This window comes from Lolium perenne, chromosome 5 (assembly GCF_019359855.2).
Source record: "Lolium perenne isolate Kyuss_39 chromosome 5, Kyuss_2.0, whole genome shotgun sequence".
NCBI lineage: Eukaryota > Viridiplantae > Streptophyta > Magnoliopsida > Poales > Poaceae > Lolium > Lolium perenne.
Genome location: NC_067248.2, coordinates 53,791,976 through 53,816,393, shown reverse-complemented (window position 1 = coordinate 53,816,393; position 24,418 = coordinate 53,791,976). Strand labels below are relative to the sequence as shown.

Here is a 24,418-nt window from a genome sequence, read left to right as displayed (position 1 = left end):
GACCAATGCTAAGTTTGCCAAAACCAAATAGATTTACTTGATGCTCCCAAAGTGATACCAATACTAACAACAAGATCAATCATATAGCAGAAATTGCAAACTAAAATAAGGTGTGCAATATGTAAATGATAAAACTTCTCATTAATATTCCATAACGATAACTCACACCAAGGGATACATAGACAACCAACTAAAGAGAGATACTTCCACACTGCAACCATCTTATATAATAACTTCCCTACTCATGATATGACACTACTTGATAGTAAAAAGGTAAAAGATAGTGATGATGTGATACCGCGGCACTCCCCCAAGCTTGGAAGAAACCAAGGGGGTGCCAATACCAATGATGAATTACTCCTTCGGTGGTGATGGTGGAACGACCCCGATGGGAGTGAGGAACCGCTCTAGCATTCTGCGAAGTCGGTTGTTCTCCTCCTGAAGTATCTCCACTTCCCTTCTCAGAACACGGTATTGATCACAAAACTCATCTGTAACCCGTAATGCCTCCTCCACAACAGGGAAAGAGTTGAGGCTAGGAGCAGGTGGTAAAGGTCCCTGCAAGTTATGAGAAAAAGAACGTTGAGTGTTAACCGATCCCACCAAGATTGGCTTGCTCCCCACAGCTTGCCGCCCTCTTTTTATTGATGACATTTCCTTCACTTCCTCCTTGACTTCTTTCTTCAAATCGGGGTCTTGAATATCTTCCTCCAAAGGCCCCTTGTCCTTGTTGTTGGAGACCATGGTGCTTCTAGATCAAAAACAGATCCTGGCAGAAAACAGCTCGAAACAAAACACGACGAGAAAACGATATACGGACCTCCAGGGATCCGGGGGATTATATAGCAAAAAAAAATTTCACGACAGAAGGAAAGTACCAGGTCGAAAACGAGTGGTAGAGGGACCCCGAGGGGCCGTCACCATAGGGCGGCGCGGCCAGGCTGGGGCCCACGCCGGCCTATGGGGGCACGCCCTCGTGCGTCTCCTCCTCTCCGTTTCGATCTCGTAATTTTTCATATTTTCCGCAAATAGCAAAAATGTTATTCGGAAAGTTAAACGCGGACTTTTTATTACCAGAACTGTTACCTATTCAAAGTCGAACTCTGCAGAACTGTCAGTTTGACCTTTGATGAAAGCTTTCGGAGTCACCACTTGAATAACATCAACATCTTCATTATAAGAATCTCCAGAAATATAGTGCTTGAGCCTTTGTCCATTCACTACTTGTGTGGCATCACCTTTCAGAGAATCAATCTTAATTGCCCCTGAACGATACACCTCCACAATGACATATGGTCCTTTCCATTTAGAGAGTAATTTCCCTGCAAAAAATCTGAGACGAGACCGATACAATAGGACTTTATCTCCAACATTAAATTCTCTTTTAATAATTCTTCTATCATGCCATTTCTTAACCTTCTCCTTAAAAAGTTTAGCATTTTCATAAGCTTCACTTCTCCATTCATCTAAAGAACTCAATTGTAGCAATCTTTTCTTACCGGCAAGTTTAAAATCTTTATTAAGTTCTCTTATAGCCCAATAAGCTTTGTGCTCTAGTTCTAAAGGTAAATGACAAGCTTTCCCATAGACCATTTTATAAGGTGACATACCCATAGGATTTTTATAAGCAGTTCTATAAGCCCACAACGCTTCCTTTAACTTACTAGCCCAATTTTTCCTAGATTTATTAACAGTCTTTCCCAAGATAGATTTAATTTCTCTATTTGATAATTCTACTTGCCCACTAGTTTGAGGATGATAAGCGGAAGCAATCCTATGATTAATACCATATTTAGCAAGAGTTTTTCTAAAACCACCATGAATAAAATGAGAACCTCCATCAGTCATAATATATCTAGGTACTCCAAACCTAGGAAAAATAACATCTAAAAGCATTTTTAAAGAAGTCTCACCATCAGCACTTTTTGTGGGTATAGCTTCCACCCATTTAGTAACATAATCAACAGCAACAAGTATATGAGTATTACCTTCTGAAGAAGGGAAAGGACCCATGAAGTCAAATCCCCAACAATCAAATGGTTCAATAACAAGAGTATAATTCATAGGCATTTCATTGCGTCTAGAGATATTACCAACTCTTTGACATTCATCACAAGATAAGATAAACTTCCTTGCATCTTTAAAGAGAGTCGGCCAATAAAAACCTGATTGTAGAACCTTTTGCGCGGTTCTATCTCCGGCGTGATGTCCTCCATAAACACTACCATGACACTTACTCAATATTTCTTGTTGTTCATATTCTGGGACACATCTTCGCATAATACCATCCACTCCTTCTTTATATATGTGTGGGTCATCCCAAAAATAATGCCTCAAATCATAAAAGAATTTCCTCCTTTGCTGAGCTGAAAAGGTTGGAGGCAAATACTTCGAAACGATAAAGTTAGCATAATCAGCATACCAAGGACTATCTCGCGAGCTCACCTTTATTACATCCAATTGTTCATTTGGAAAACTATCATTAACAGGAACAGGATCATAAGCAATATTTTCCAATCTAGATAAGTTATCAGCAACAGGATTATCAGCACCTTTCCTATCTATAATATGTAATCAAATTCTTGCAAAAGAAGCACCCATCTAATAAGCCTTGGCTTAGCATCTTTCTTTTCCATAAGGTATCTAATTCCAGCATGATCAGTATGAATCGTAACTTTTGAATCAACAATATAAGATCTAAACTTATCACAAACAAAAACTACAACTAATAATTCTTTTTCAGTTGTAGCATAATTTCTTTGAGCAGCATCAAGAGTTTTACTAGCATAATGAATAACATTCAATTTTTTATCTATTCGCTGTCCAAGGACAACACCTACAGCAAAATCACTAGCATCACACATAATTTCAAAAGGTAAGTTCCAATCAGGAGGTTCAACTACAGGAGCAGTTGTTAAGGCTTTCTTTAGAGTTTCAAAAGCTTCCTTACAATCATCATCAAAAACAAAAGGTACATCTTTTTGAAGAAGAGAAGTAAGAGGCTTTGAAATCTTAGAGAAATCTTTAATAAATCTCCTATAAAACCCAGCATGACCAAGAATACTACGAATACCTTTAACATCCCTCGGATAGGGCATCTTCTCAATTGCTTCAACTTTAGCTCTATCAACTTCAATACCTCTCTCAGAAATTTTATGTCCCAATACAATTCCTTCGTTAACCATAAAGTGGCATTTCTCCCAATTAAGAACAAGGTTAGTTTCTTCACATCTCTGCAAAACTTTATCAAGGTTTCGCAAGCAATTATCAAAAGAATTCCCATAGACAGAAAAATCATCCATGAATACCTCTACAATCTTTTCACAAAAGCCATAAAAAAATAGCAGACATGCATCTTTGAAAAGTAGCAGGAGCATTACATAAACCAAAGGGATTTCTATTTTCGTGCCCTCAGGTCGTTAGTTGTACTCAGTTTTCCCCAGCCCCTTAATTTTTCCTCAGTTTTACCCTAGCCTTTGTCTGAAGACCCGCAGAAGGAGCTCAGACGGAAGGAATCCGTTTATTTGGACGTTCTGTGCTGACGTGTTGTGCCGCGTCGTCTGTGGGGCCGCGTCGTGTGGGGCCGCGTTGTGTGGGGCCGCATCGCGTGGGGCTGGTAGAAAGGGACCGCGTGGGACAGGACGAGAAGCGTTTGGTTGCACGTGAGCAGGAGCTGGGTTTTGTCTCTCTCGGCCCAAATTGGCATTTTTAAGAGCACCTTTTCCCCTCTTTCTCTCTCTGTCTTTTTCACCAAATTAGTATCAAATCTAGAGAAGCTTCTATTTCTGTCTTTCTTCAATATGGTAGCAAATCTAGTAGCAAATCTCTGGGGTTATTTATGCCTTTTGGCCCTCGTTTTTTGCCCAATATGGCAGCAAATCTAGTAGCAAATCTAGAAGCTATTATATGATAAATTCACAGCAGCATAATCAGAAAACTAAGTATAATACATAGGTAAACTGCATACATCAGCCAAAAGCAGCCAATAACATTGTTAATGTTCACTACAAACTAAGCTGAAAAAAATACAAGACGCACGCAATGTATGGCCAACAAGAAGATTAGGATACCCCAGGATGAATGAATTTGTTATTCATCCCTCATATATTTCTGCGTCGCTCCATTCGTGCATTATCCCAAGGAAATATTTATTGAACTCCCGCCGTCTGCAGTGTGCGGCCAATACATCCTCCAAACGGTATGGCCTGTCTTCATTTCTCAGACCGTAGCTTCCTAGTCTATGCACATATTGTGGCGACTCATCCCAGGAATTTGTATCATGAAAGTACTCCCTGGTATAACCTAAATCCGCATAGTATATGCAGCCAGGTCGAAGAGTCGGGTACACTCTGGTGTCGACGGAGATACACCGGATATAATGCACAAAGAAGGAATGAATGCCAATGTTACTGACCGGATGGAGAGAGCGGCTCTGAGTGTCCACACGGTACACCACAGGCGTGTTTTTCATCAACACAAGCAGCAGATCACCATCCGACTTCACAAGGTAGAACTTGTCACGTCCAAGTTCTGGAAACGAAATTAGTGTCTCCATCTTGACAGTTTCGCTCGCCGCTGCTTCTGTACATTGGTGCACACTATTCTTCCGGACTCAAAATTGTCCACAGCTATTGCATACAGTTCACCATTGAACGGGGTAATGCAACGCATACTATGGTTCTTGATCGAAAATCTTCCTTCTCCCCAATCTTCATATATATCCTTAGTTGGAGTGCTCTCATCGACCAAACCAAGTTCCTCCGGGTAATGTCCGCAAGTGAAGACCATAGTCGGGGAGTTGATTGCAGCGACTGAATCCAGAAAAACAGTTGGCATCTGCGCCTCAAACATAGTGTTTGATGTCTTTGTGAGTGGGTTCAGAAGCCGTATCTTGTGCGGCGGGTTCTTCTGGGCAAGCACAATGACGCCACGGGAAAAGCCGACAAAGTAGAATCTAAAATATATTGATGAAGATAACATTCAGCACTAAGATTGAAAATAAGAATAGATTAAGCCTATAGATATGGAGGAATTTGAACCTTGCACGAACTGCAGATAGATCTATGGTGACGTAGCGGGATGTGCCGAGATGGAGGAAGGTGAACTCAGCGGCGCGTGGAAGGTCGTGGTGTAGCATGATCCATTCGTGCAGGTGCACGTCGGGATCAGGTAAACCTGAGCGCCAATTTCTACAGACTTGCCTCATAGCAGAGTAGGTGTCCACGTACTCCTCTTTCGCCAATAAGCATTCGCCGATCTTGTGAAGTGGTCCGTCAGCCGTGAGACCGGCCCAGTTCACGGAGGCGCCGCGCTTGGATGCGCCGCCCTCGGAGGCGACGGGCTCGGCGACGACGGGCTCGGAGGCGACGGGATCGGAGGCGACGGGCTGGCAGGCGACGGGCTCGGGGGCGATGGCCGCCGGCGCATTCTTCTTCTCCATCGCCGGCAGGGGAGCGCTCGTACGGTGGTTGGGGTTTTTTGGAGAAGTTGATAGGACGTGAGAGGGGTGGTTTCGTGCGTGAGCGAGAATGAGACGTACTGTGTGCAGAGGGAGGGAGAGAGGGGCTTACGCGTCCTAAATGCGACCCGCGTCAACAATGGCACGTCTTCCACGTCTGCACCGCGACACGCATCAACAATGGCACGTCTTCCACTTCTGCACCGCAACACGCGTCCTCGAGTCTAACCCTGGAAATTTAGATATACTCAGGTATACCCTCGAGTCATATACTAGCATTTTTCGTGTGCTCAATTTTCGCCTTGACTGCTAATACTGGCTAGTGTAATATACTCAGTTTTACCCTCAAGTGGCTGGTCAACAGAGAGTCAACAAATGGGATTAACTAGTTAAATGAGTTATTTAATGTGCAAAAAATTCCGAAAAAGAGTGGCATTTACTCATGGAGTCTTTACCACAAATTGCCACTTCTCAAATCATAGATAAATCCTAGATAAATCAAGTTTCACCACAAATTGCCACTTCTCAAATCACCTAGTAGCTATGAAGGTGCATGGTTTTCCATAATAAGCCCTACCCAAAACAGCTTTCCCCAAAACATACTTTGTCTGAATGAGGCCATAATTTTCACACTCATGTAGATTTGTATTGCAAATAGTTTGAGGTAGGCCAAGATGGGTTTCATTGTACAAAACACGCATTTTCCATTTTTTAAATCTCATATTTGAATCCCTTAGTCTGTTTACTACTCACTTGCCCTTGGTTTCTTGATACTACTCAGTTTTGCCCTCTCCCTTCACAAACTCTCACAGACGCCCAACATTGCCCTGATTGGTCTAGCCCATGTCACGCGGATCGTGCCCGCCGACCGTTGATCGTATGATCTAACGGGCAGGATAACCCCTATCTCTCTCTCTGGTCGGGGCCACCACCCTCTCTCTCTCTCTCTCTGTCGTCGGTTAGCTTCACGCAAAGTTTGGTTTTCTGCATTATTTTTTACGAGCTAACTTATAAACTCTTTTTAGGCATTACTTTTCACGCAAAAAATGATAAACCATCACCGATTTGTTGTTGCCATTACTTTTCACGCAAAAAAATGATACACCATCACCCATTTCTTGTACCCATTACTTTTCACGCAAAAAACGATAAATCATCACCGATTTTGTTGTAGCCATTACTTTTCACGCAAAAAATGATACACCATCACCTATTTCTTGTAGCCATTACTTTTCACGCAAAAACGATAAACCATCACCGATTTGTTGTAGCCATTACTTTTCACGCACAAAAATGATACACCATCACCCATTTCGTGTACCCATTACTTTTCACGCAAAAAACGATAAACCATCACCGATTTTGTTGTAGCCATTACTTTTCACGCAAAAAATGATACACCATCACCCATTTCTTGTAGCCATTACTTTTCACGCAAAAAACAATAAACCATCACCGATTTTGTTGTAGCCATTACTTTTCACGCAAAAAATGATACACCATCACCCATTTCGTGTACCCATTACTTTTCACGCAAAAAACGATAAACCATCACCGATTTTTTTGTAGCCATTACTTTTCACGCAAAAAATGATACACCATCACCCATTTCTTGTAGCCATTACTTTTCACGCAAAAAATGATAAACCATCAACGATTTGTTGTAGCCATTACGGTAAATGATAAACTATCACGAATTACCATTTCTTTTAGGCATTACTTTTCACGGTAAAATGATAAACTATATCACGAAGTTCCATATCCGTCAAGATAGTCCGCATTACTTTTTTGTTGAGATATATACCCCCACAACGGTCATCTCCTCCTTAAATTATTTTGTAAACCCCCACAACGGTCACCTCCTCCTTAATTTATTGTGTAAACCCCTACAACGGTCATCTCTCCCTTATAAACACCCACAACGGCCATCCCTTGTGTCAATAGGTTCTGCCTCTCTCTTCTTCGTTCACATACACTTGATCATCCATTGCCATGGCTTCCACGTCTCGGACGAACGGAAGGGGAAGGGGAAGGGGAAGGGGCGGCCGGGGTGGTGGATCATCATCATTGCCACCACCACCGTCGTCAACACTGCCATTGATCATAGAGGAGTTCTTCATCGTCATCTATGAAGACCCTTTGGTCAAGAAGGTACGTATGCGTTCCCACATATATGATGCATGTGATTAATTATGGGCATGTTCTAAAAAACCTTTAATTTCAAACGATCGGCGCTCGATCTCTTTGCAGGCACTCCCAAAAAAGTTTGCGGACTATCTTGACGACCAGGAGCCAGCTAAGGTGTATCTGCGAGCAGCTGACTGCGGTCCTCGTCTCTGGACCGTGGAGGTCCTATTTGACGGACAAGGCCGGATGTATCTCGACAAGGGCTGGGAGAATTTCGCCATCGCGCACGGTGTGGATTTCGGCTGCTACGTACACTTCAAATATGAAGGCGATGATGTGCTCACAGTGAAGGTGTTCGACGGAACAATGTGCAGGAAGTACTACTACTCAGACGACGAAGATACTGACGATGAAAGTGACGACGAAGGCGATGATGTGCTCACAGTGAAGGATTTCTCCCGCTATTTGCCATCCCCTTTAGAGATCTAGCTATTTTCTATATATTTAGAGATCTAGCTATTTTCTATATATTATGCACAATGTTTAGCATAAGAGTCACTTTAAATTAAGCTACGAAAATAGTCACCTGCCATGGGCTGAGGCGGCCCCACAGAGCGGCTCTATATTATATTCTCTAAATAAATAGACAACCCCAGCGGTCATTGGCTGCGGAGGCCCCACAGAGCGGCAATATATGATTTTCTATAAATAAATAGACGACCCCACTGGTCATTGGCTGCGGCAGCCCCACAGAGCGGCAATATATGTGTTTTCCTGAAAAATATACGACCCCACTGGTCATTGGCTGCGGCAGCCCTATAGAGCGGCCCCATTTGTCATTGGCAGCACCGCGTATAAAATCATGAAATAAAACGGCCCACACGTCAGTGATAGATGGATGGCTGCTCCGACGTGTCTCGACCCCTGCCCGTCGGCCACGAGACGGTCGGGAGGAGCTGCCCCTGTGCGGCCCCACCCGGTCAGACTAACGGTCAAGGCCTCTGACCTGACGGCTACCGGCCGTTCCAGCACTTGTGCGTGTTTCAAACTAGAGGAGGGGAAAACTGAGGAAAAACTAAGGGACTGGGGAAAACTGAGTACAACTAACGAACCAGGGGCACGAAAATAGAAATCCCTAAACCAAAAGGCATACGCCTATAAGCATAAGTTCCATAGGGACAAGTGAAAGTGGTTTTCTCTTGATCTTTAGCTCTAACAGCAATTTGTGAAAACCCAGAATAACCATCAAGAAAGAAAAAATGAGTATTTTTAGACAACCTTTCTAACATTTGATCAATAAATGGCAAAGGGTAATGATCTTTCTTTGTAACTTTATCAACTTTTCGAAAATCAATGCACATTCTATACCCTACAACTACTCTTTGAGGGATGAGCTCATCATTATCATTAGGCACAACATTTATTCCTCCTTTCTTAGGAACACAATGCACAGGACTAACCCATCTACTATCAGCAATAGGATATATAATACCTGCTTCAAGAAGTTTTAATACCTCATTCCTTACCACATCCTTCATCTTAGGAATTAGACGACGCTGATGTTCAACAACAGGCTTTGCATCATCTTCCATGTTGATGGCATGTTGGCAAATAGCGGGAGAAATCCCCTTCAAGTCATCAAGAGTATAGCCAATAGCTCCTCAGTGTTTCTTCAATATTTCCAATAACCTTTCTTCCTCAAATTCTGAAAACTTAGAACTAATAATAACATGATATATTTTCTTATCATCAATATGAGCATACTTAAGATTATCAGGTAATGGTTTCAAATCAAAAACAGGATCTTCCTTTGGTGGTGGTGTTGTACCTAGATCTTCAACCGGCAAGTCATGTTTAAGAATAGGTTGACGAAGGAAAATTTCATCAAGCTCATTCCTTTCTTCCCTAAAGACTTCACTCTCACTATCCTCCAAATGTTGCTGCAAAGGATTATTAGGAGCAAGAGCAATAGATGCACACTGTTCAACTCTAAAATCATTATTAGGCAAATCAACTTTATAAGGAGTTTTGGCAAATTTAGAGAAATTAAACTCATAAGATTCACCAGCAAATTTAGTCACAATTTTCTCTTTCTTGCAATCTATAATAGCTCCACAAGTATTTAGAAAAGGTCTACCAAAAATAATAGGACAAGTCTTACTAGCAGCAGAACCAAGTACCAAAAAGTCAGCAGGATATTTAATCTTACCACATAGAACTTCCACATCTCGAACAATACCAATAGGAGAGATAGTTTCTCTATTAGCTAGCCGAATAACCACATCAATATCTTCAAGTTCACAAGAACCAATTTCATGCATGATTTCAGTGTAAAGCTCATAAGGAATGGCACTAATACTTGCACCAATGTCACATAAACCATAATAACAATGATCACCAATTCTAACAGAGAGCATAGGAACGCTGGCTTTCCTAGACTTATTAGGATGCGAAACAATATTAGAAGCATCTTCACAGAAAATGATATGACCATCTTCTACATTTTCAGTCACAAGATCTTTAACTATTGCAATAGCAGGTTCAACCTTTATTTGCTCTTCAGGTTCTATAGGTTTCTTTGCACTTTTATTAACCGCACTAGTTATAACAGAATACTCCTTCATTTTAGCAGGAAAATGAGTTTTTTCAATATAAGCTTCAGGAAGAATATGATCAACAATTTTAATTTCAACACATTTACCTATAGGTGAATCAATTTTATCTTTATAAGGTTCATGATACTTATTAAAGTTCTTCCTAGGCAATTCAAAATGAGAGGCAAAAGCTTTATAAAAATTTGCAACAACTTGAGAGTCAAGACCATAAGTAGCACTCATATTACGAAATTTATCAGTATCCATAAAAGTTTCAATGCATTCATAATCATAATTTATACATGACTCTCTACCTTTGTCGTTCTTCCATCCTTCAGTATTCTCTTGGATCCGATCAAGAAGGTCCCATTTAAACTCTTCTTTGTTGCGTGTAAATGATCCAGAGCAAGTAGTATCCAGCAAGGTTTTATCTTGAAAAGAAAGTCTTGCATAGAAATTATCAATGATGATATTACCAGGAAGCTCATGAATGGGGCATTTGAGCATTAAAGACTTCAATCTCCCCCATGCTTGGGCAATACTCTCTCCATCATGAGGCCAGAAATTATATATGCGGTTCTGGTCTTTGTGAATTTCACTTGGAGGATAGAATTTAGAATAAAATAGAGGCACAATATCCTTCCAATCAAGAGAATCCCCATTCTTCAGCAATTTATACCAATGCGCCGCTTTACCAGACAGCGATATAGAGAATAGTTTCTACCTAACTTCATCCATAGCAATACCTGCACACTTGAATAACCCGCATAATTCATGTAAAAACAGTAAATGATCTCCAGGATGGACAGTTCCATCCCCTTCATAGCGGTTATCCACAACACGTTCAATAATTTTCATAGGTATTTTGTATGGAACCTCTTTCTCACCTGGCGCCTCATCCACTAACTTTGCAGTAGTAGTAGATTTTCCAAATAGGAATTCAAGAGAAGACCTCTCCATAATGAATTATAGCAGCAGGCAGAAATAAAAACAGCACGTACAGTAAAAGTTTCCCTTACCAATTCCACTTACCAATAGCGCTTCACTCCTCGGCAACGGCGCCAGAAAATAGTCTTGATGACCCACAAGTATAGGGGGTGTATCGTAGTACTTTCGATAAATAAGAGTGTCGAACCCAACGAGGAGCAGAAGGTGTTGACAAGCAGTTTCGATGAAGGATTCACTGTAAATGCTCACAGACAAGTATTCCGGGGGTTTTGATATAGCAGATAAATAAAATACAAGTAAGTAAAATGCGAGAGTAATAATTGCAGCGAGTGGCCCAATCCTTTTTAGCACAAAGGACAAGCCGGTTTGTTTACTTATAATGACCAAACGTTCTTGAGGACACATGGGAATTTAGTCTAGTGCTTTCGCTTCATATAGTTGATTAATCTTCATTGTTTTGATAAGTGTTGTGTGGGTGAACCTATGCTAATGCATCGCCCTTCCTAGGGCTAATACATACTTGTGATTATACCCCTTGCAAGCATCCGCAAATACAAGAAAGTAATTAAGATAAATCTAACCATAGCCTTAAACTCTGAGATCCTGCTATCCCTCCTGCATCAATATACCAATGGGGGTTCAGGTTGCTGTCACTCCGGCAACCCCACAATTAGCAAACGAATACAAGATGCATTCCCCTAGGCCCATAAAGGTGAAGTATCATGTAGTCGGCGTTCACATGACACCACTAGAAGAATAACACCACAACTTAAATATCAAACCATTAAATATTACTCAACATAGTTCACTACTAACATTTAGACTTCACCCATGTCCTCAAGAACTAAACGAACTACTCACGGGACATCATATGGAACATGATCAGAGGTGATATGATGATGAATAACAATCTGAACATAAACCTTGGTTCAATGGTTTCACTCAATAGCATCAATAACAAGGAGTAATCAACACCGGGAGAGTTTCCCCTATGAGACAATCAAGATTTAACCCTAGATGTTACAGCGGTGACGAGGTGCAGCGGTGGAGATGGCGGTGTCGATGGTGGAGATGATGGTGATGATGATCCCAATGAAGTCCAGCTCGATGATGATGACGATGGCGTCGATTTCCCCCTCCGGGAGGGAATTTCCCCGGCGGATTTCAGCCTGCTGGAGAGCTCTTTTCTCTCTGGTGTTTTCCGCCCCGTAGAGGCGGCTGTGTCTCCTCGCGATTATTCTCCGCACCTTAGGTTTTCGGGTAGATGAAGTACGCGAAAGAGAGGAGGCCGAGAGGGGCTGTGGGCCCCTCCCCACAAGGCGGCGCGGCCAGGGCAGGGCCCGCGCCGGCCTATGGGGGGGGGCCATGGCGGCCCTCCTCGGCTCCTCCTTTTGGCTGGCTCATTCTTCTGGAAAAATAAGATCTTCGGTGTAATTTCCGTCAATTGTTGATCTCCAGAAATATTGCATTCTAACGGTGCTTTTTCCAGCAGAATCCTGACTCCGGTGAGTGATTCTCCAATAATCATGAAACATGCAAAATAGGTGAAATAACATAAGTATCATCTCTAAATATGAAATATATCAATGAATAACAGTAAATTATGATATAAAATAGTGATGCAAAATGGACGTATCACACCATTCCATGAAAATTACGAGCGGGAACCTTAACTAAACTCCAAGAGGCACGGGCCAACACTTGTGCCCACCTGTACTTGATTTCGAGCCCCGCCTACCGTTTTGGCTAAAATCGCTATCCTCATGTTACTTACCCATTCCCTCCCCATCCCTCGCGCTTATTTTTTACTACGAGCGCGCGACACACATAATAAGGCGATTGAGGGAGCACAAGGTTCGCTGGATAAACCATGCCGAGGCCACGCAATTCATCCGTTTCATCCACTCTCTTGTTCCATGCCTTAACCATATATTTGTCCTATATTATGTCACACTTTTGCATTTCATCGCCTGAGGCTCTCCCATGACACCCCTTTCCCCTCCCACTCATGTAACCCCCTTCCCTCCATCATCTTGTCCAACTACACCCCCTCCCTTTCCTCTCTTCCATGGTGGCGCTCCCTCTTCATCTTAAACCCTAGATTGATATATAATTATTTACAATTCTATGATTTACATTATCTACTAGCCAAGTACATGCAATATTTATAAAGTACTACCTATGTCTTTAAAAGGATGTCGCAATTTTGTCTAAATTTTTATTTATTTAGACACTCCTTAGTGTATAGATACATCTGAAAATTAGGTAAATCTCCGACATCCTTTTATGGATGGAGGGAGTATAAGAAATCTATGCATTCATGTATCCTCGTGTTCTAACTTTGAACGGCACTAATTCATCAATAAACATGAGTTGAAATTTAGAGGTTCACTAAATTTTGACAAGCGATTTCAAGTGTCAACCAAAAATCCCAACTTGAAATCGTACAACATTTCCAATGCAGCTCTGTTTTTCGAATTGGGCCTCCATTTCCACATGCCCAATTATTTTCAAATGAAGCCCCATTGAGATTGTTCGCAAATGGACACCCTTCGTTCTCTTATGGAGAGAATGACCAAAATACCACTAGTCAAAACCAGAAAATGCCTAAGCACGGTAGTAAACCAAAGTGTCAAAATAGCACTTAAATTAGGGTTTTGATGCCAAAATACCACAACCGTCAATTATTTGCAATGCAACCATTCTAGTACGATTTATAATTTCTACTAGCCAAGTACAAGCAATACTTATAAAAGTATAAGTAATCTATGGATTCATGTATTCTCATGTTCTATCTTTGAAAAAGCACCAGTTCATCAATACTGCACACGCAAAACATGAATTGGCATTTGGAGGTTCACTAGATTCTGACAAGCAATTTCAGATGCCACCTAAAATTCCAAATTGCGATTGCACATCATTTCCAATGCAGCTCGATTTTGGAGTCGGGCTTCCGTTTCCACAGACCCAATTCTTTTTAGACATCCAAACGGCCCACTGAAATTGTTCGCAACTGCAACTGCAACCTTCTGAACACGCGGTGAGGGTTTCTCCATGCACGCCGGCGGCGGCGCCGCCCCGTCCAGCGGAGATTCCACGACCGACCCTTCCTCTCCCTACTTCATCGACGCCGCCCACCCGTACGCGGCCGCCGCCGCTTCCGCGCTCACCTCCCACCGCTCCAAGTCAAAGTGGTCGCAACTCTCCTCCCTCCCGCTCCCGGATCCCCTCCCGGCGTCCGCCGTCTCCGCCGTCCTTCTCCTCCTCCGCCGCCGGCCGCACGTAGCCCTCAGCTTCCACAGCTTCTCCCTCCGCCGCCTCCTCCCCTCCCGCTCCCCTCCCCCGCTCATCCTCTCCGCCTCGGCCGCCCACGTCGCCGCCGCCTCGCGCCTCCGGCGCGCGGCCATCTCCGTCCTCTCCTCCGCCACCTGCCACTACTCCCCATCTCAGATATTCAACGCCCTCGCCGCCACCTACCGCCGCTTCGCGTCCGCGCCCTTCGTCTTCGACCTCCTCCTCCTCGCCTACCTCCGCTCCCGCCGCGACCCCCTCGCGGCCACCTCCATCGCCCGCCGCCTCCTTGCCTCCGGCGCCTGCCCCCTCCCCGCCACCGCCGCGGCCCTCTTCCGCTCCCTCCCCTCCGCCGAGTCCGCCCTCGAGATGTACCACCAAATCTACACACTCCCGGGCACAAGAACCAGCCGCGCGCTCCAGCCAACCGCCCAGACCTTCAACTCCCTCCTCCTCGCTTTCTACCGCCAAGGCAAGTGCGAAGATTTCAGCATCGCGCTGGACGAAATGGATAGGTATTCTTGCAAGCACAATGTGGGCACCTACAACATTCGGATGGCTGCTTACTGTGATGGTAGGGAGATGGATAATGCAACACGATTGTGGGATGAGATGGTTCAGGGAGGGATCCAGCCAGACGTCACCACATACAACACCGTGATTGCTGGGTATTGCGGTGCTGGGGAGGTGGGGATGGCAGAGGAGATGTTTAAGGACATGGAGATTGGTGGTATTGAGCCAAGTGTTACAACCTTTGAGTGGTTGGTTCGAGGGCATTGCAGGACAGGGGATGTTGATGCTGCGATGCTTGTTTGCGCAGACCTTGGAAGGAGGGGTTTTGCGATGGCTGCGGAGGTTGTCGAGGAGGTGGTTGATACACTGTGTCAGAAGAACAGAGTTGAGGAGGGGTTACGTATTTTAAGGGCAGAGATGAGAAGGGAAGATTTCACACCTAGTCGGGGAAGCTACGAGGCGCTGATAAGGGGGTTTTGTGAACAAGGAGAAGTGGAGGTGGCCATGAGACTCCAGGCAGAGATGGCTGGGAAGGGATTCAAGGCTGGTGCTGAGGTATACCATGCTTTTGTCCGGGCTTATCAGAAGACTGAGGACTTCGAGATGGTTGAGAGGTTAAGGAAGGAAATGTCGGTGATAGGCATTGAGGAAGAAATTGGCCTGCCTTGTATGCAGTGATGTACTGTTTGGAAGCTATGTATGTCGTTGTTCAACAACCTGGTATGTGTCTCATCCAATATGATCTGATTTTTAGACTGAGCCAATACGATCCTTTTTGTATCTGGTCTCACTACTAGGATATGTGCTGTAATGTGCAAAGCATAATAATATTTTAAGATCAGTTTTGTTATTAGTTATGCCCAAGCCTTGAGAACATATTGTCATGGATGGAGATTATATTAGGGGTTGTGGATCTTGGGACTACAGCTGGCCAGCTGCAGCACTAAGGTGGATTCCAACGGCAGTACGTATCAGCGACTTATAGGAAAGATTCAATTAGTATAGGTTATGCTTTCCCTATTAATTATTTATAGGTAATTATACACCAAACTGAAGGGAAATACTTGCGTACATGATGCTTATAAAAATTTAAACAATCAAATATGAAGAAGTAAATCTGAATATTGTGACGCATATAACCTTGTGTTCTATTCCTCTACTTGTCTCGCCGTGAGACATTTTGCAGTTATGTTACTCGACGTACAACATCATGTAGCGAAACTCTTCAAACACATTACACATGCCCATCTTACTCTAATTTGCCCGCCAACCATCTAATCTAAAGTTGTATCGGTGGAACCCATAAAAGAGTGCTAAAATATTATCTTTGCAGTACTCTTGGCCTCACTTATGTTTTGCTGCCAGTGCCCATGCTGATTGCATCAGCTTATATTATTTAGAACAATTAAAACTAATCACTACATATTGGACATATTTTGTTGGTTCCAAACTTTTATTTGTCTGACGCAAAAAATTTATTGCTTCCTTTGTATGGCACACTCGCTCACACACATGGCATAACAGTGTGGATACGCCGATTGTTTTATCTGATGCCATGCATGTTTTGTACATGATCTTCAGATACACATATTATTTGGTTCTTCTCATTCTACCACTTTGTTATAGATTGTAGTCATCTTGAACTCCACCAGAGACAACCAATTTATTAAGCCCTGGCACGTCTACATTCTATGACTCCTTTCTAATCTCATTTCTACTACTGCTAAACATATTCATGTTGATACATCTAATATATGTTTCTTATTTTCACATCGACTGAAGCAAGAAACCCATGCATGTTGAGACCAGCCATTTTACATTCACATTTTCACTACATGCATGTTCGTGGATGAGAATTGCTAACTTTATTCTACCTGTTACTCCACATTTTATATCTAGGTTGAGTTTCATGTATAAACCCAGCTGCTAACTTCTCTATAAAGTTATTGCTAAATTTATTACTCCACAAACTACTAACTTCTCTAAGTTGAATTTCACCCGCCAACTCTCTAGGCACATGGGTGCAAGGTACATTAGCATGAGCAGTCCTGGAGCTGCAATTGTCACTGGAGGCGTCTGGCAACGGTGATGAGCCGATAACGCTGCCCTATTGCCCCGAGTCTTGATGCCCTTCCATTCTCGGCTGGAGGTAAGGCTGGCGAGGCCTAATGTCGTTGCGGTTTGAAGTTGAGTGCACCTCCTCACATAGTCGTAGTCGCTTGGTGAGGACGGTTGTGTGTGTGCGTTTGTGCGTCCCTCCTCTTTGTAGGTTGTACCTCCGATGTCTTCCTGTTCAATGAAATGAGACACAAATTCTTTTGCGTTTTCTCGAAAATTAAAATTTAGTTTTTGTCAATTATGGAGTTTATAAAAAAATACAATTTGCTAATTTACTTTATATTCTTATTTCGAGTTTCATTCTACAAATAGTTTTATACTTTCTCCGCTTAATATGGTTTTTAACTCAATTATGTAAGGTTTATATCGAGTAAGCATGAAATAAGTTGCTATATTAATTTTCTATTACATAATCTATTTAAAAAGCTTTTATTCTCCAGTTCCTAAGTTTTGTACAAAAATATCTGGAATTTCGTTAGTTATAAACAATTTATGGGTTTGCTGCAAAATCAAATCAAAGTTGCTAATTGTCCGTAATCTATTTTTGACATATGATTTATTCTGAATCCAGGCTTTACTGGTTTTACGTGGAGCTTGTACGGAAACTGAATTTCTAAATTGGTCGCAGTCAGCACACTTCACCCCTCGCATGTATTAACTTCTGGTAGCTAATGCGTAAGTCATGCATTGCTCCTCAAAAAGAGTGTGAGCCCTTTCTTTTTGGTTGCAGCTGTGAAAGCTCTAGACATACATGCGGCCAGTAAGACTCACAAGACGTAAGTACTGACATCGGGTACTAATTAAATTGGACTCCTGCTTGTCAATTTTTCGTTTCTTGCTTAATTATTCTGCCACCAAAATTAGTAGAACTAATGTGCATGTCATGAATATCCACCATACATATATTTTACATCTAAATTGATCGATCTACTCCATTGTTTTATCTTTCTTTAATGATATAATAGGTTGTACTTTGAAGTTTACAACTTTCAGACTTGATCACTTGATATAGAGTTTAGCTACCTCTTAAAACCAAATAACTGATTCTTTTTGTTCTGAATTCATATATAAAATAGAGTTGTATTTTTCCAAGTTAGAAGAGTTATATTATTTTATCAATCTAATAACAATTGTATGTACATTTGTAAAAATGTAAATCTAGCCACTGGTGATGATGCGTTACACTGTCTTACTTCTTTGAGAAATCTGGGATGAAGTACTCTCATGGATCAGGTTCATCTTTAGCCCCCAGACCCTGACACTCCCCTGATGGAATGGGCTGCTTCTCAGTGTTCACCATGTGGATGCTTTGGAAGCACCGAAACACGTGTTTTCTTTGATGGTGCTTGTGCAAACCTCGCGATGCTCCTTGCTCAGATAAAGAGGAAGCTATCCTCTGGTCCCGAGCTGGTGCCTGAGGTCTTACAGTTTGCATGCCCGCAGTGGATGGGATGTATTCCCTCTGATCCATAATAAGTGTCGGAGCCTTTAATTCAATTTAGTTCAAATTTGAACTAAAGTCCCGACACTTATTATGGATCGTACTGATGCTGTGTGTGTTTCCTAGCCTCTCTTTAGGCTTGTAGAACTTTTTCGACTTTTTCTGTATATCAAAAAGGCAAAGCTTGAAAAAATAATCTTCTACTCGCACGTGCTACTGGGCCATGGTGTAACGTAGTAATCACGATGAAATAGATCTGTTATATACTCATGATAAATCGGACTGTAGTGGTCTTGTAAGAGTGACAGAGTAGCAAGTGAATTTCACTTGAATTGTTTGTGCACATGTGATGTATTCCTCAAGCCAAGATTCAAGCTATCGTGTGTACGTGAGAGATTGCTTAATTACACGGTGAAATCAGCACCGCTCAAACATCTTGAATTTGGATGGATGAATCTTGCCCGTTCTTTTTCTATCATTTTAATAATAATAAATAGATACATAAATGGGGCTGGGTGGTCTTCGCTGTTGATGTAACTTTTGTACTATTAACTTATAAATAGAAGAAAGTTTACAAGATGGGACACCAAATCTATATGAGCCATAAATTCCTAGTCATACTCATACACAACTTCTAACACACCACTACAGTATTAGTAGCCAGTCATGAAAAAACTGTTATGTAGCAAACACATACATGGACACATGGTAATTATTGTGCATAACATATAACAATATTTAGGTTTTCACTAATTTTCTCTTCAGATTGGCCCATCTTAGTACCACAGTCACATAAATCTTGTCCTGCAGCCTTTCGACAAACAAGAAATAAGAAATTCTCCATTTTCTCTTAAACAGCATCACACAAAAGATCACCCAAAGGCCAAGAACAAAGCCAACATCAAAACCAAGGTAAATGGATATGTCCTCCAATCCATCCCCGTCATCTGCATGTGCTGGCCGACTTAACCCATTTCCAGGACAACTGTTAGTCAAGGGGAGACCACATAAACCAATGTTTCCAATGTAAGAAGATGCATCGAAAGTCCCGAGCTGATTTCCAAATGGTATCTTTCCAGATAGAGTGTTGTATGAGAGGTTTAGATGGCTTAAAGAGGTAATAGATGCCATGCTTGAAGGGATTTCACCTGAAAGCTCATTGTTTGACAGGTCAAGAGACTCCAGTTGCTTTAGCTCACCAATATTCTCTGGGATTTCACCACTTAAGCTGTTCCATGAAAAGTTCAGACCTCTTAATCCAATGAGAGCACCAATACCTTGAGGGATCACCCCAGCTAGACTGTTGCATGACAAATCAAGAAACACCATGTATGGAATTTGACGGGAAAATTCAAGTTGTTGTCCTTTAGTAAGAACTGATACTTGTTCCGTGAAATAAATCAAATCATATACTGAGTTATACAGATGGGGTCCTTGGAAATATGTGATCAGTTGACCAAGAACATAACTGTATCCAGAAATACGGGCCATTGCACTCATGTTAACTAATGAGTCTGGCATGATACCTGAGAAGTTGTTATGTGCAAGATCTAAAAATTGTAGCTCTTGAATTCTTCCAATTTCAACAGGAATTTGGCCAGAAAACATATTGTGCCGCAGACGTAAGAGTGCCAAGTATGGCAATTTTACCCCCAACCACACGGGTAGGTCTCCAGAGAATCTGTTATATGACAGATCAATAAAAACAAGGTACTGGCTACTTCTTAAAACTCTTGGGAACTCTCCTGAGAGGTTGTTGGTATTTAAATTTACTACACTAAGACTCTGCATGTGTTGGTTTAAATCCTCTTCACAACTTGGAACTTCTCCTGTAAGCTTGTTTCCTGACAGGTCTAGCACAACCAGCTGTGACAATGAGCATATTGAAGATGGAATGGTGCCTGATATTGAATCTATAATATCTAAATAGGAGCAACCCACTAAGTTGATTTCTCTCAACATGCAGCAAGCTATCCACCTCATCAAGCATCATTGATCAATCATAGCTTGGCACATGTCATCCAATTGCCACCTCAGCTAAAAAAAAAGTTCCTAAATAATTGCCCCACAAATCATGCGGTGACGTTTCTGTTTCATGATTGACTGACTCCACTACCGAGGCATGCAACACCAATTCTCTCTGCGTTCTGAAACTGAACATACACCATGCATGGCTCCTGGCCTCCTAATAGAAGAGACGAGCAGCCACTCTAGCCTTTAAATTCCATAGGTCGCTCCACCTCCCTCCTCGCAAGTCACAGTGTGTTGCTTTGCCACCAACGGAATCAAACCCAAACCATCCTCTCTGCACTCGCGTTCGACATCCTCAACCTTGCTCTCAACAACATAGATAAATTCTGGTCATGGATCCACGCAGACAACGATTGACTGCATGTTTGTTTAGCCACAGTTGCTGTTGTGACATTGGCAGGTTTTATTTCTCTGCTCATCATTCTCCAGTTTGCCCCTCACTTCTGTGTGGGTGCCCACTACATGATTTTACATTGGTTGCTGAAGATTTCATTTAGAGAACTTGGATCTGCTTCTGCGGGTGTCAACATTGATAATAGATGCCTGTTTTACCTTATATTCTGCATTTTCAGGTCCACTATTGTTACTTGACGCATGCGCCTTAAGTGTTTGACAAAATTTCAAGCCTCCAAAACTTTGTGTGTTACAATGGAATTCTCTTGCTCGCGGCAATATCCTAACGGCAGCTCCATAAAATTCAGCAACATTTTTTCCTAGGCTATATCTAACCTGACACATGGAATTTTACAAGGTAGCAAGTTCATGGATCAAGTGGTTCGACATTGAGCATAATAGTTGTTGGGGTCTGGAAGGTTAATTGCCCCATCCATGGATAAAGTTCAGATTTATGTAAACGAGAGGTACTTACTGATTTGTAATTTTTTCAGATGTCGCCTATCTCTTCTACATGGAGATGCTTGCACCTTGGTCAGGCGGCAGGGTGGTGAGAGTGTAGCTATCGAGCAACCAGGCAATTAAAAACTGAGGTTAGATTCTTCTATCTACTTAAGATTTGTTGGTTCCTCCCACAATGCATATTCTTTCATGCTTATTTTCTTTAAGTACACTAGCCAATACGATAGGTACATTATGGATTGACATGTTATAAATGGAAGAATTATTGTTACTTTTTTCCTTCACTTTATTAGACTACATAAATATTTAAATAACTGATATGGGGTTTATATTTCATTGTGTGGTGGCTTGGGATCAAGAATAAATTTCTGGCCATCTCTTGATTTGTTCATATTCTCCATAGTAGTATCAAGTGTATGGTGGCTAGATGTCTGGTTATTGAAAATCTCACATATAGACCGAATTCTCTGTATATATATTTGATGCAGCTATTTTGTCTGAATTTGCAAGGAGAAGAGGATTTTTTTTTGGGGGATGCTAATATGTGACTTGGTACGCTTCAATATATCCCTACTCAGCTCATGGTTTATTGTTCTCAACATTTACACAAATCATTTTTCTTTGAGCTGTCACATGAACTTTAACTATTGCAGATTACAGGGGAATGAACAATAAAAATGATCATTGTCTTAATATACGCAACTGAGCGGACCGAAAGGAAATTAGCAGTTTTGATTTATTTATACAAGAGCTTCTAGATCGGTCCGAATTTTCTCTTGCACAATTTGCACCACAAATCATTGTGTAATCATTGTTTATGGTATTTGACCGACCATGTCATCTAAATTTCACATGTAGCCGGTCGTAGTATACCAATTGTAATTAAATAAACTATTGCTACAAACTATTCCCGCCGCAACGCGCGGGGTATCACCTAGTTGTTATAAAGAATAAGCCCCTTTAACAAAGGGGCTCCGAAATCTGATGGCAATGTCCCCGAGAAAGAGTTTCTAGATAGGTCCATGTATGTAATATTTCTTGGAAATTTTGGCACCATACTTGTATATCTGTTATTGAACAATACCATTGTATCCGCTTCCATAAACTCCAATGTTGCTGTTAGTGTCCCGGCTATCTGACAGATCCACAAACTCTGCACTTGAAAATGCAACCCAAAACCAATCTGGGATTTCAGTTATGCTTGCGTTTGAAATGTGAAGGAGCTGAAGGCTTGTCTGTGATCTAAGCCATGGTGGGAATGCTGGTCCTAGCTGCAAAGATGCTAAGAGAATTGCTTGTAGCTTGAATTGAGGAATCCAATTCGGGCTGATCTTTATCTGAAGAAGTGTGTTGTCCAACGCTAAGAACCTCAAAGCTGTAAGTCCTTTTAGATGATCTTCCGTGACTATGCCATTTAATCTGTTTCCAGCTAGCTCCAAAATGACCAAATCGTTGAGTGCCCATATCCATTGTGGTACAGGTCCTATAAGGTTATTGGCAGCGAGGACCAAGTAGGTCAGGTTGGTAAGCGGCCCTGACCAATCTGGTAAAGCCCCACATAGATTGTTATAAGACAAATCAAGCATTTGCATCTTGCTAGAAGGACAGTTCGGTAACCTGTCCATCAACTCTGATATCCCCTGAGGTGTTGGCATGTTCTAGATCTAGTATTTTCAGGTTGCATAGATTTTTGAAACTGGATGGTATCATGGTGGACATAAGATTGTTCCCCTGGAGTGAAATTTGTTCTAGAGAGGTCATGCTTCCGATGTCATCTGGAATAGGGCCATGGAATTGACAACCTTGCAAGTTCAGTGAAGTGAGGCTGGTTGAGTTCCAAAACCAGTTTGGGGCAATGGTGGTGTTAAAGTTGTTCCCTGAGATATCGAGCACCTCGAGTGCCGTAAGATTGGACTGACCAACGAAAGCAACTCTATTTCTTAGGCCAGTGTATTGCAGGTAAAGCTTTCTAAGAGCTGGAAGCATGTTGATATTATGGACCCAGTCCACAACTGTGGTAAGGTTCATATGGCTCAAGTCATGGTGCTTCAGTGATGACAAGTGTGATAGCCACTGAAGATCACCTGGGTAGAGATAATAAAATTGATGGTTGTTCGGGCCAAAGGGCTTGAGATCAAGGTAGGTAAGTTTGGAGAGGTTCCCGATCTGTGGGGGTATTCTTCCATAGAACCGGTTGTATGAAAGGTTGAGATATCTAAGGCTTGGTAAAGAACCAATGAACTCCGGTATCTCGGCACCATAGAAGTTATTGCAGCTCAAGTCTAGATACCTCAGTTGCTGTAAACTGACCAAGGAATAGCTTATCTCACCACTGTATGGATAGACTTCGAGACAGTCGCCGGTCTTTCCCCGAAGGTTGAGCTTGACGACGTGGCCGGTTTTGTAGCTGCACCTGATGCCCTTCCATCTGCAGCAGTCTTCACCTTGCCATGACGAGAAATCAGTGTTGGGGTCCCGGAGGCTCGCCTTGATGGAGAGAAGCGCGGCCCGCTCGTACGTGATGCAGCTCCCGTTCGATGCTGGTGGTGCTGGATGAACTGAGGCTAAGGCTGTGGCTGGTGGTGGAACGGTGAGGAGATGGCACAACAAAACTACCAAAGTTATTTGGACGAGAAACCTGACCTCAGGCATTCTGACGAGGGTTTGTTTTGTGGGTTTTGGTTGGGATATGAAAGTGCATGTGTATGAACTCCTGTATGTATCTTCTTTTATAGCCGATTTTGCTTCGTCCGAAGGGGAATTAACCGTTGGACGCAAACATCGGTCCATTGATGTTATTTCTTGCGCCTTATACACGGAATTCACTTCACTGAGTGTCTGAGCCCTTTGCCCGAAGGAGAAGTCACCGTTGGACGGAAATCTTGCTCCACTGATGTGATTTCTCGTGTCTCATGCGGGGATTTCACTTCATGAGTCCTTGGTCCGAAGGAGCAGTCACCCTTGGACGGAAACCTTGCTCCACTGATGTGATTTCTTGTGTCTTATTATGCAAGGAATACGCTTCACTGAGTGGGACATCAG

At 42.3% G+C, this 24,418-nt stretch overlaps 1 protein-coding gene and 1 pseudogene across 1 annotated transcript; one reads left to right on the top strand and one right to left on the bottom strand.

Annotated features, from left to right (window-relative positions):
* The first annotated feature begins 14,149 nt into the window (after positions 1 to 14,149).
* LOC127299203 (uncharacterized) lies at positions 14,150 to 17,324 on the top strand. The gene is made up of 2 exons (XM_051329131.2): positions 14,150 to 15,651; positions 16,945 to 17,324. The coding sequence occupies exon 1, from the start codon at positions 14,182 to 14,184 to the stop codon at positions 15,607 to 15,609; it is 1,428 nt and encodes a 475-aa protein (XP_051185091.1). The 5' UTR covers positions 14,150 to 14,181; the 3' UTR covers positions 15,610 to 15,651; positions 16,945 to 17,324.
* Positions 17,325 to 18,506: 1,182 nt separating this feature from the next.
* Positions 18,507 to 24,093, bottom strand: LOC127299204 (receptor-like protein EIX1; annotated as a pseudogene).
* Between the last annotated feature and the right edge of the window lie 325 nt (positions 24,094 to 24,418).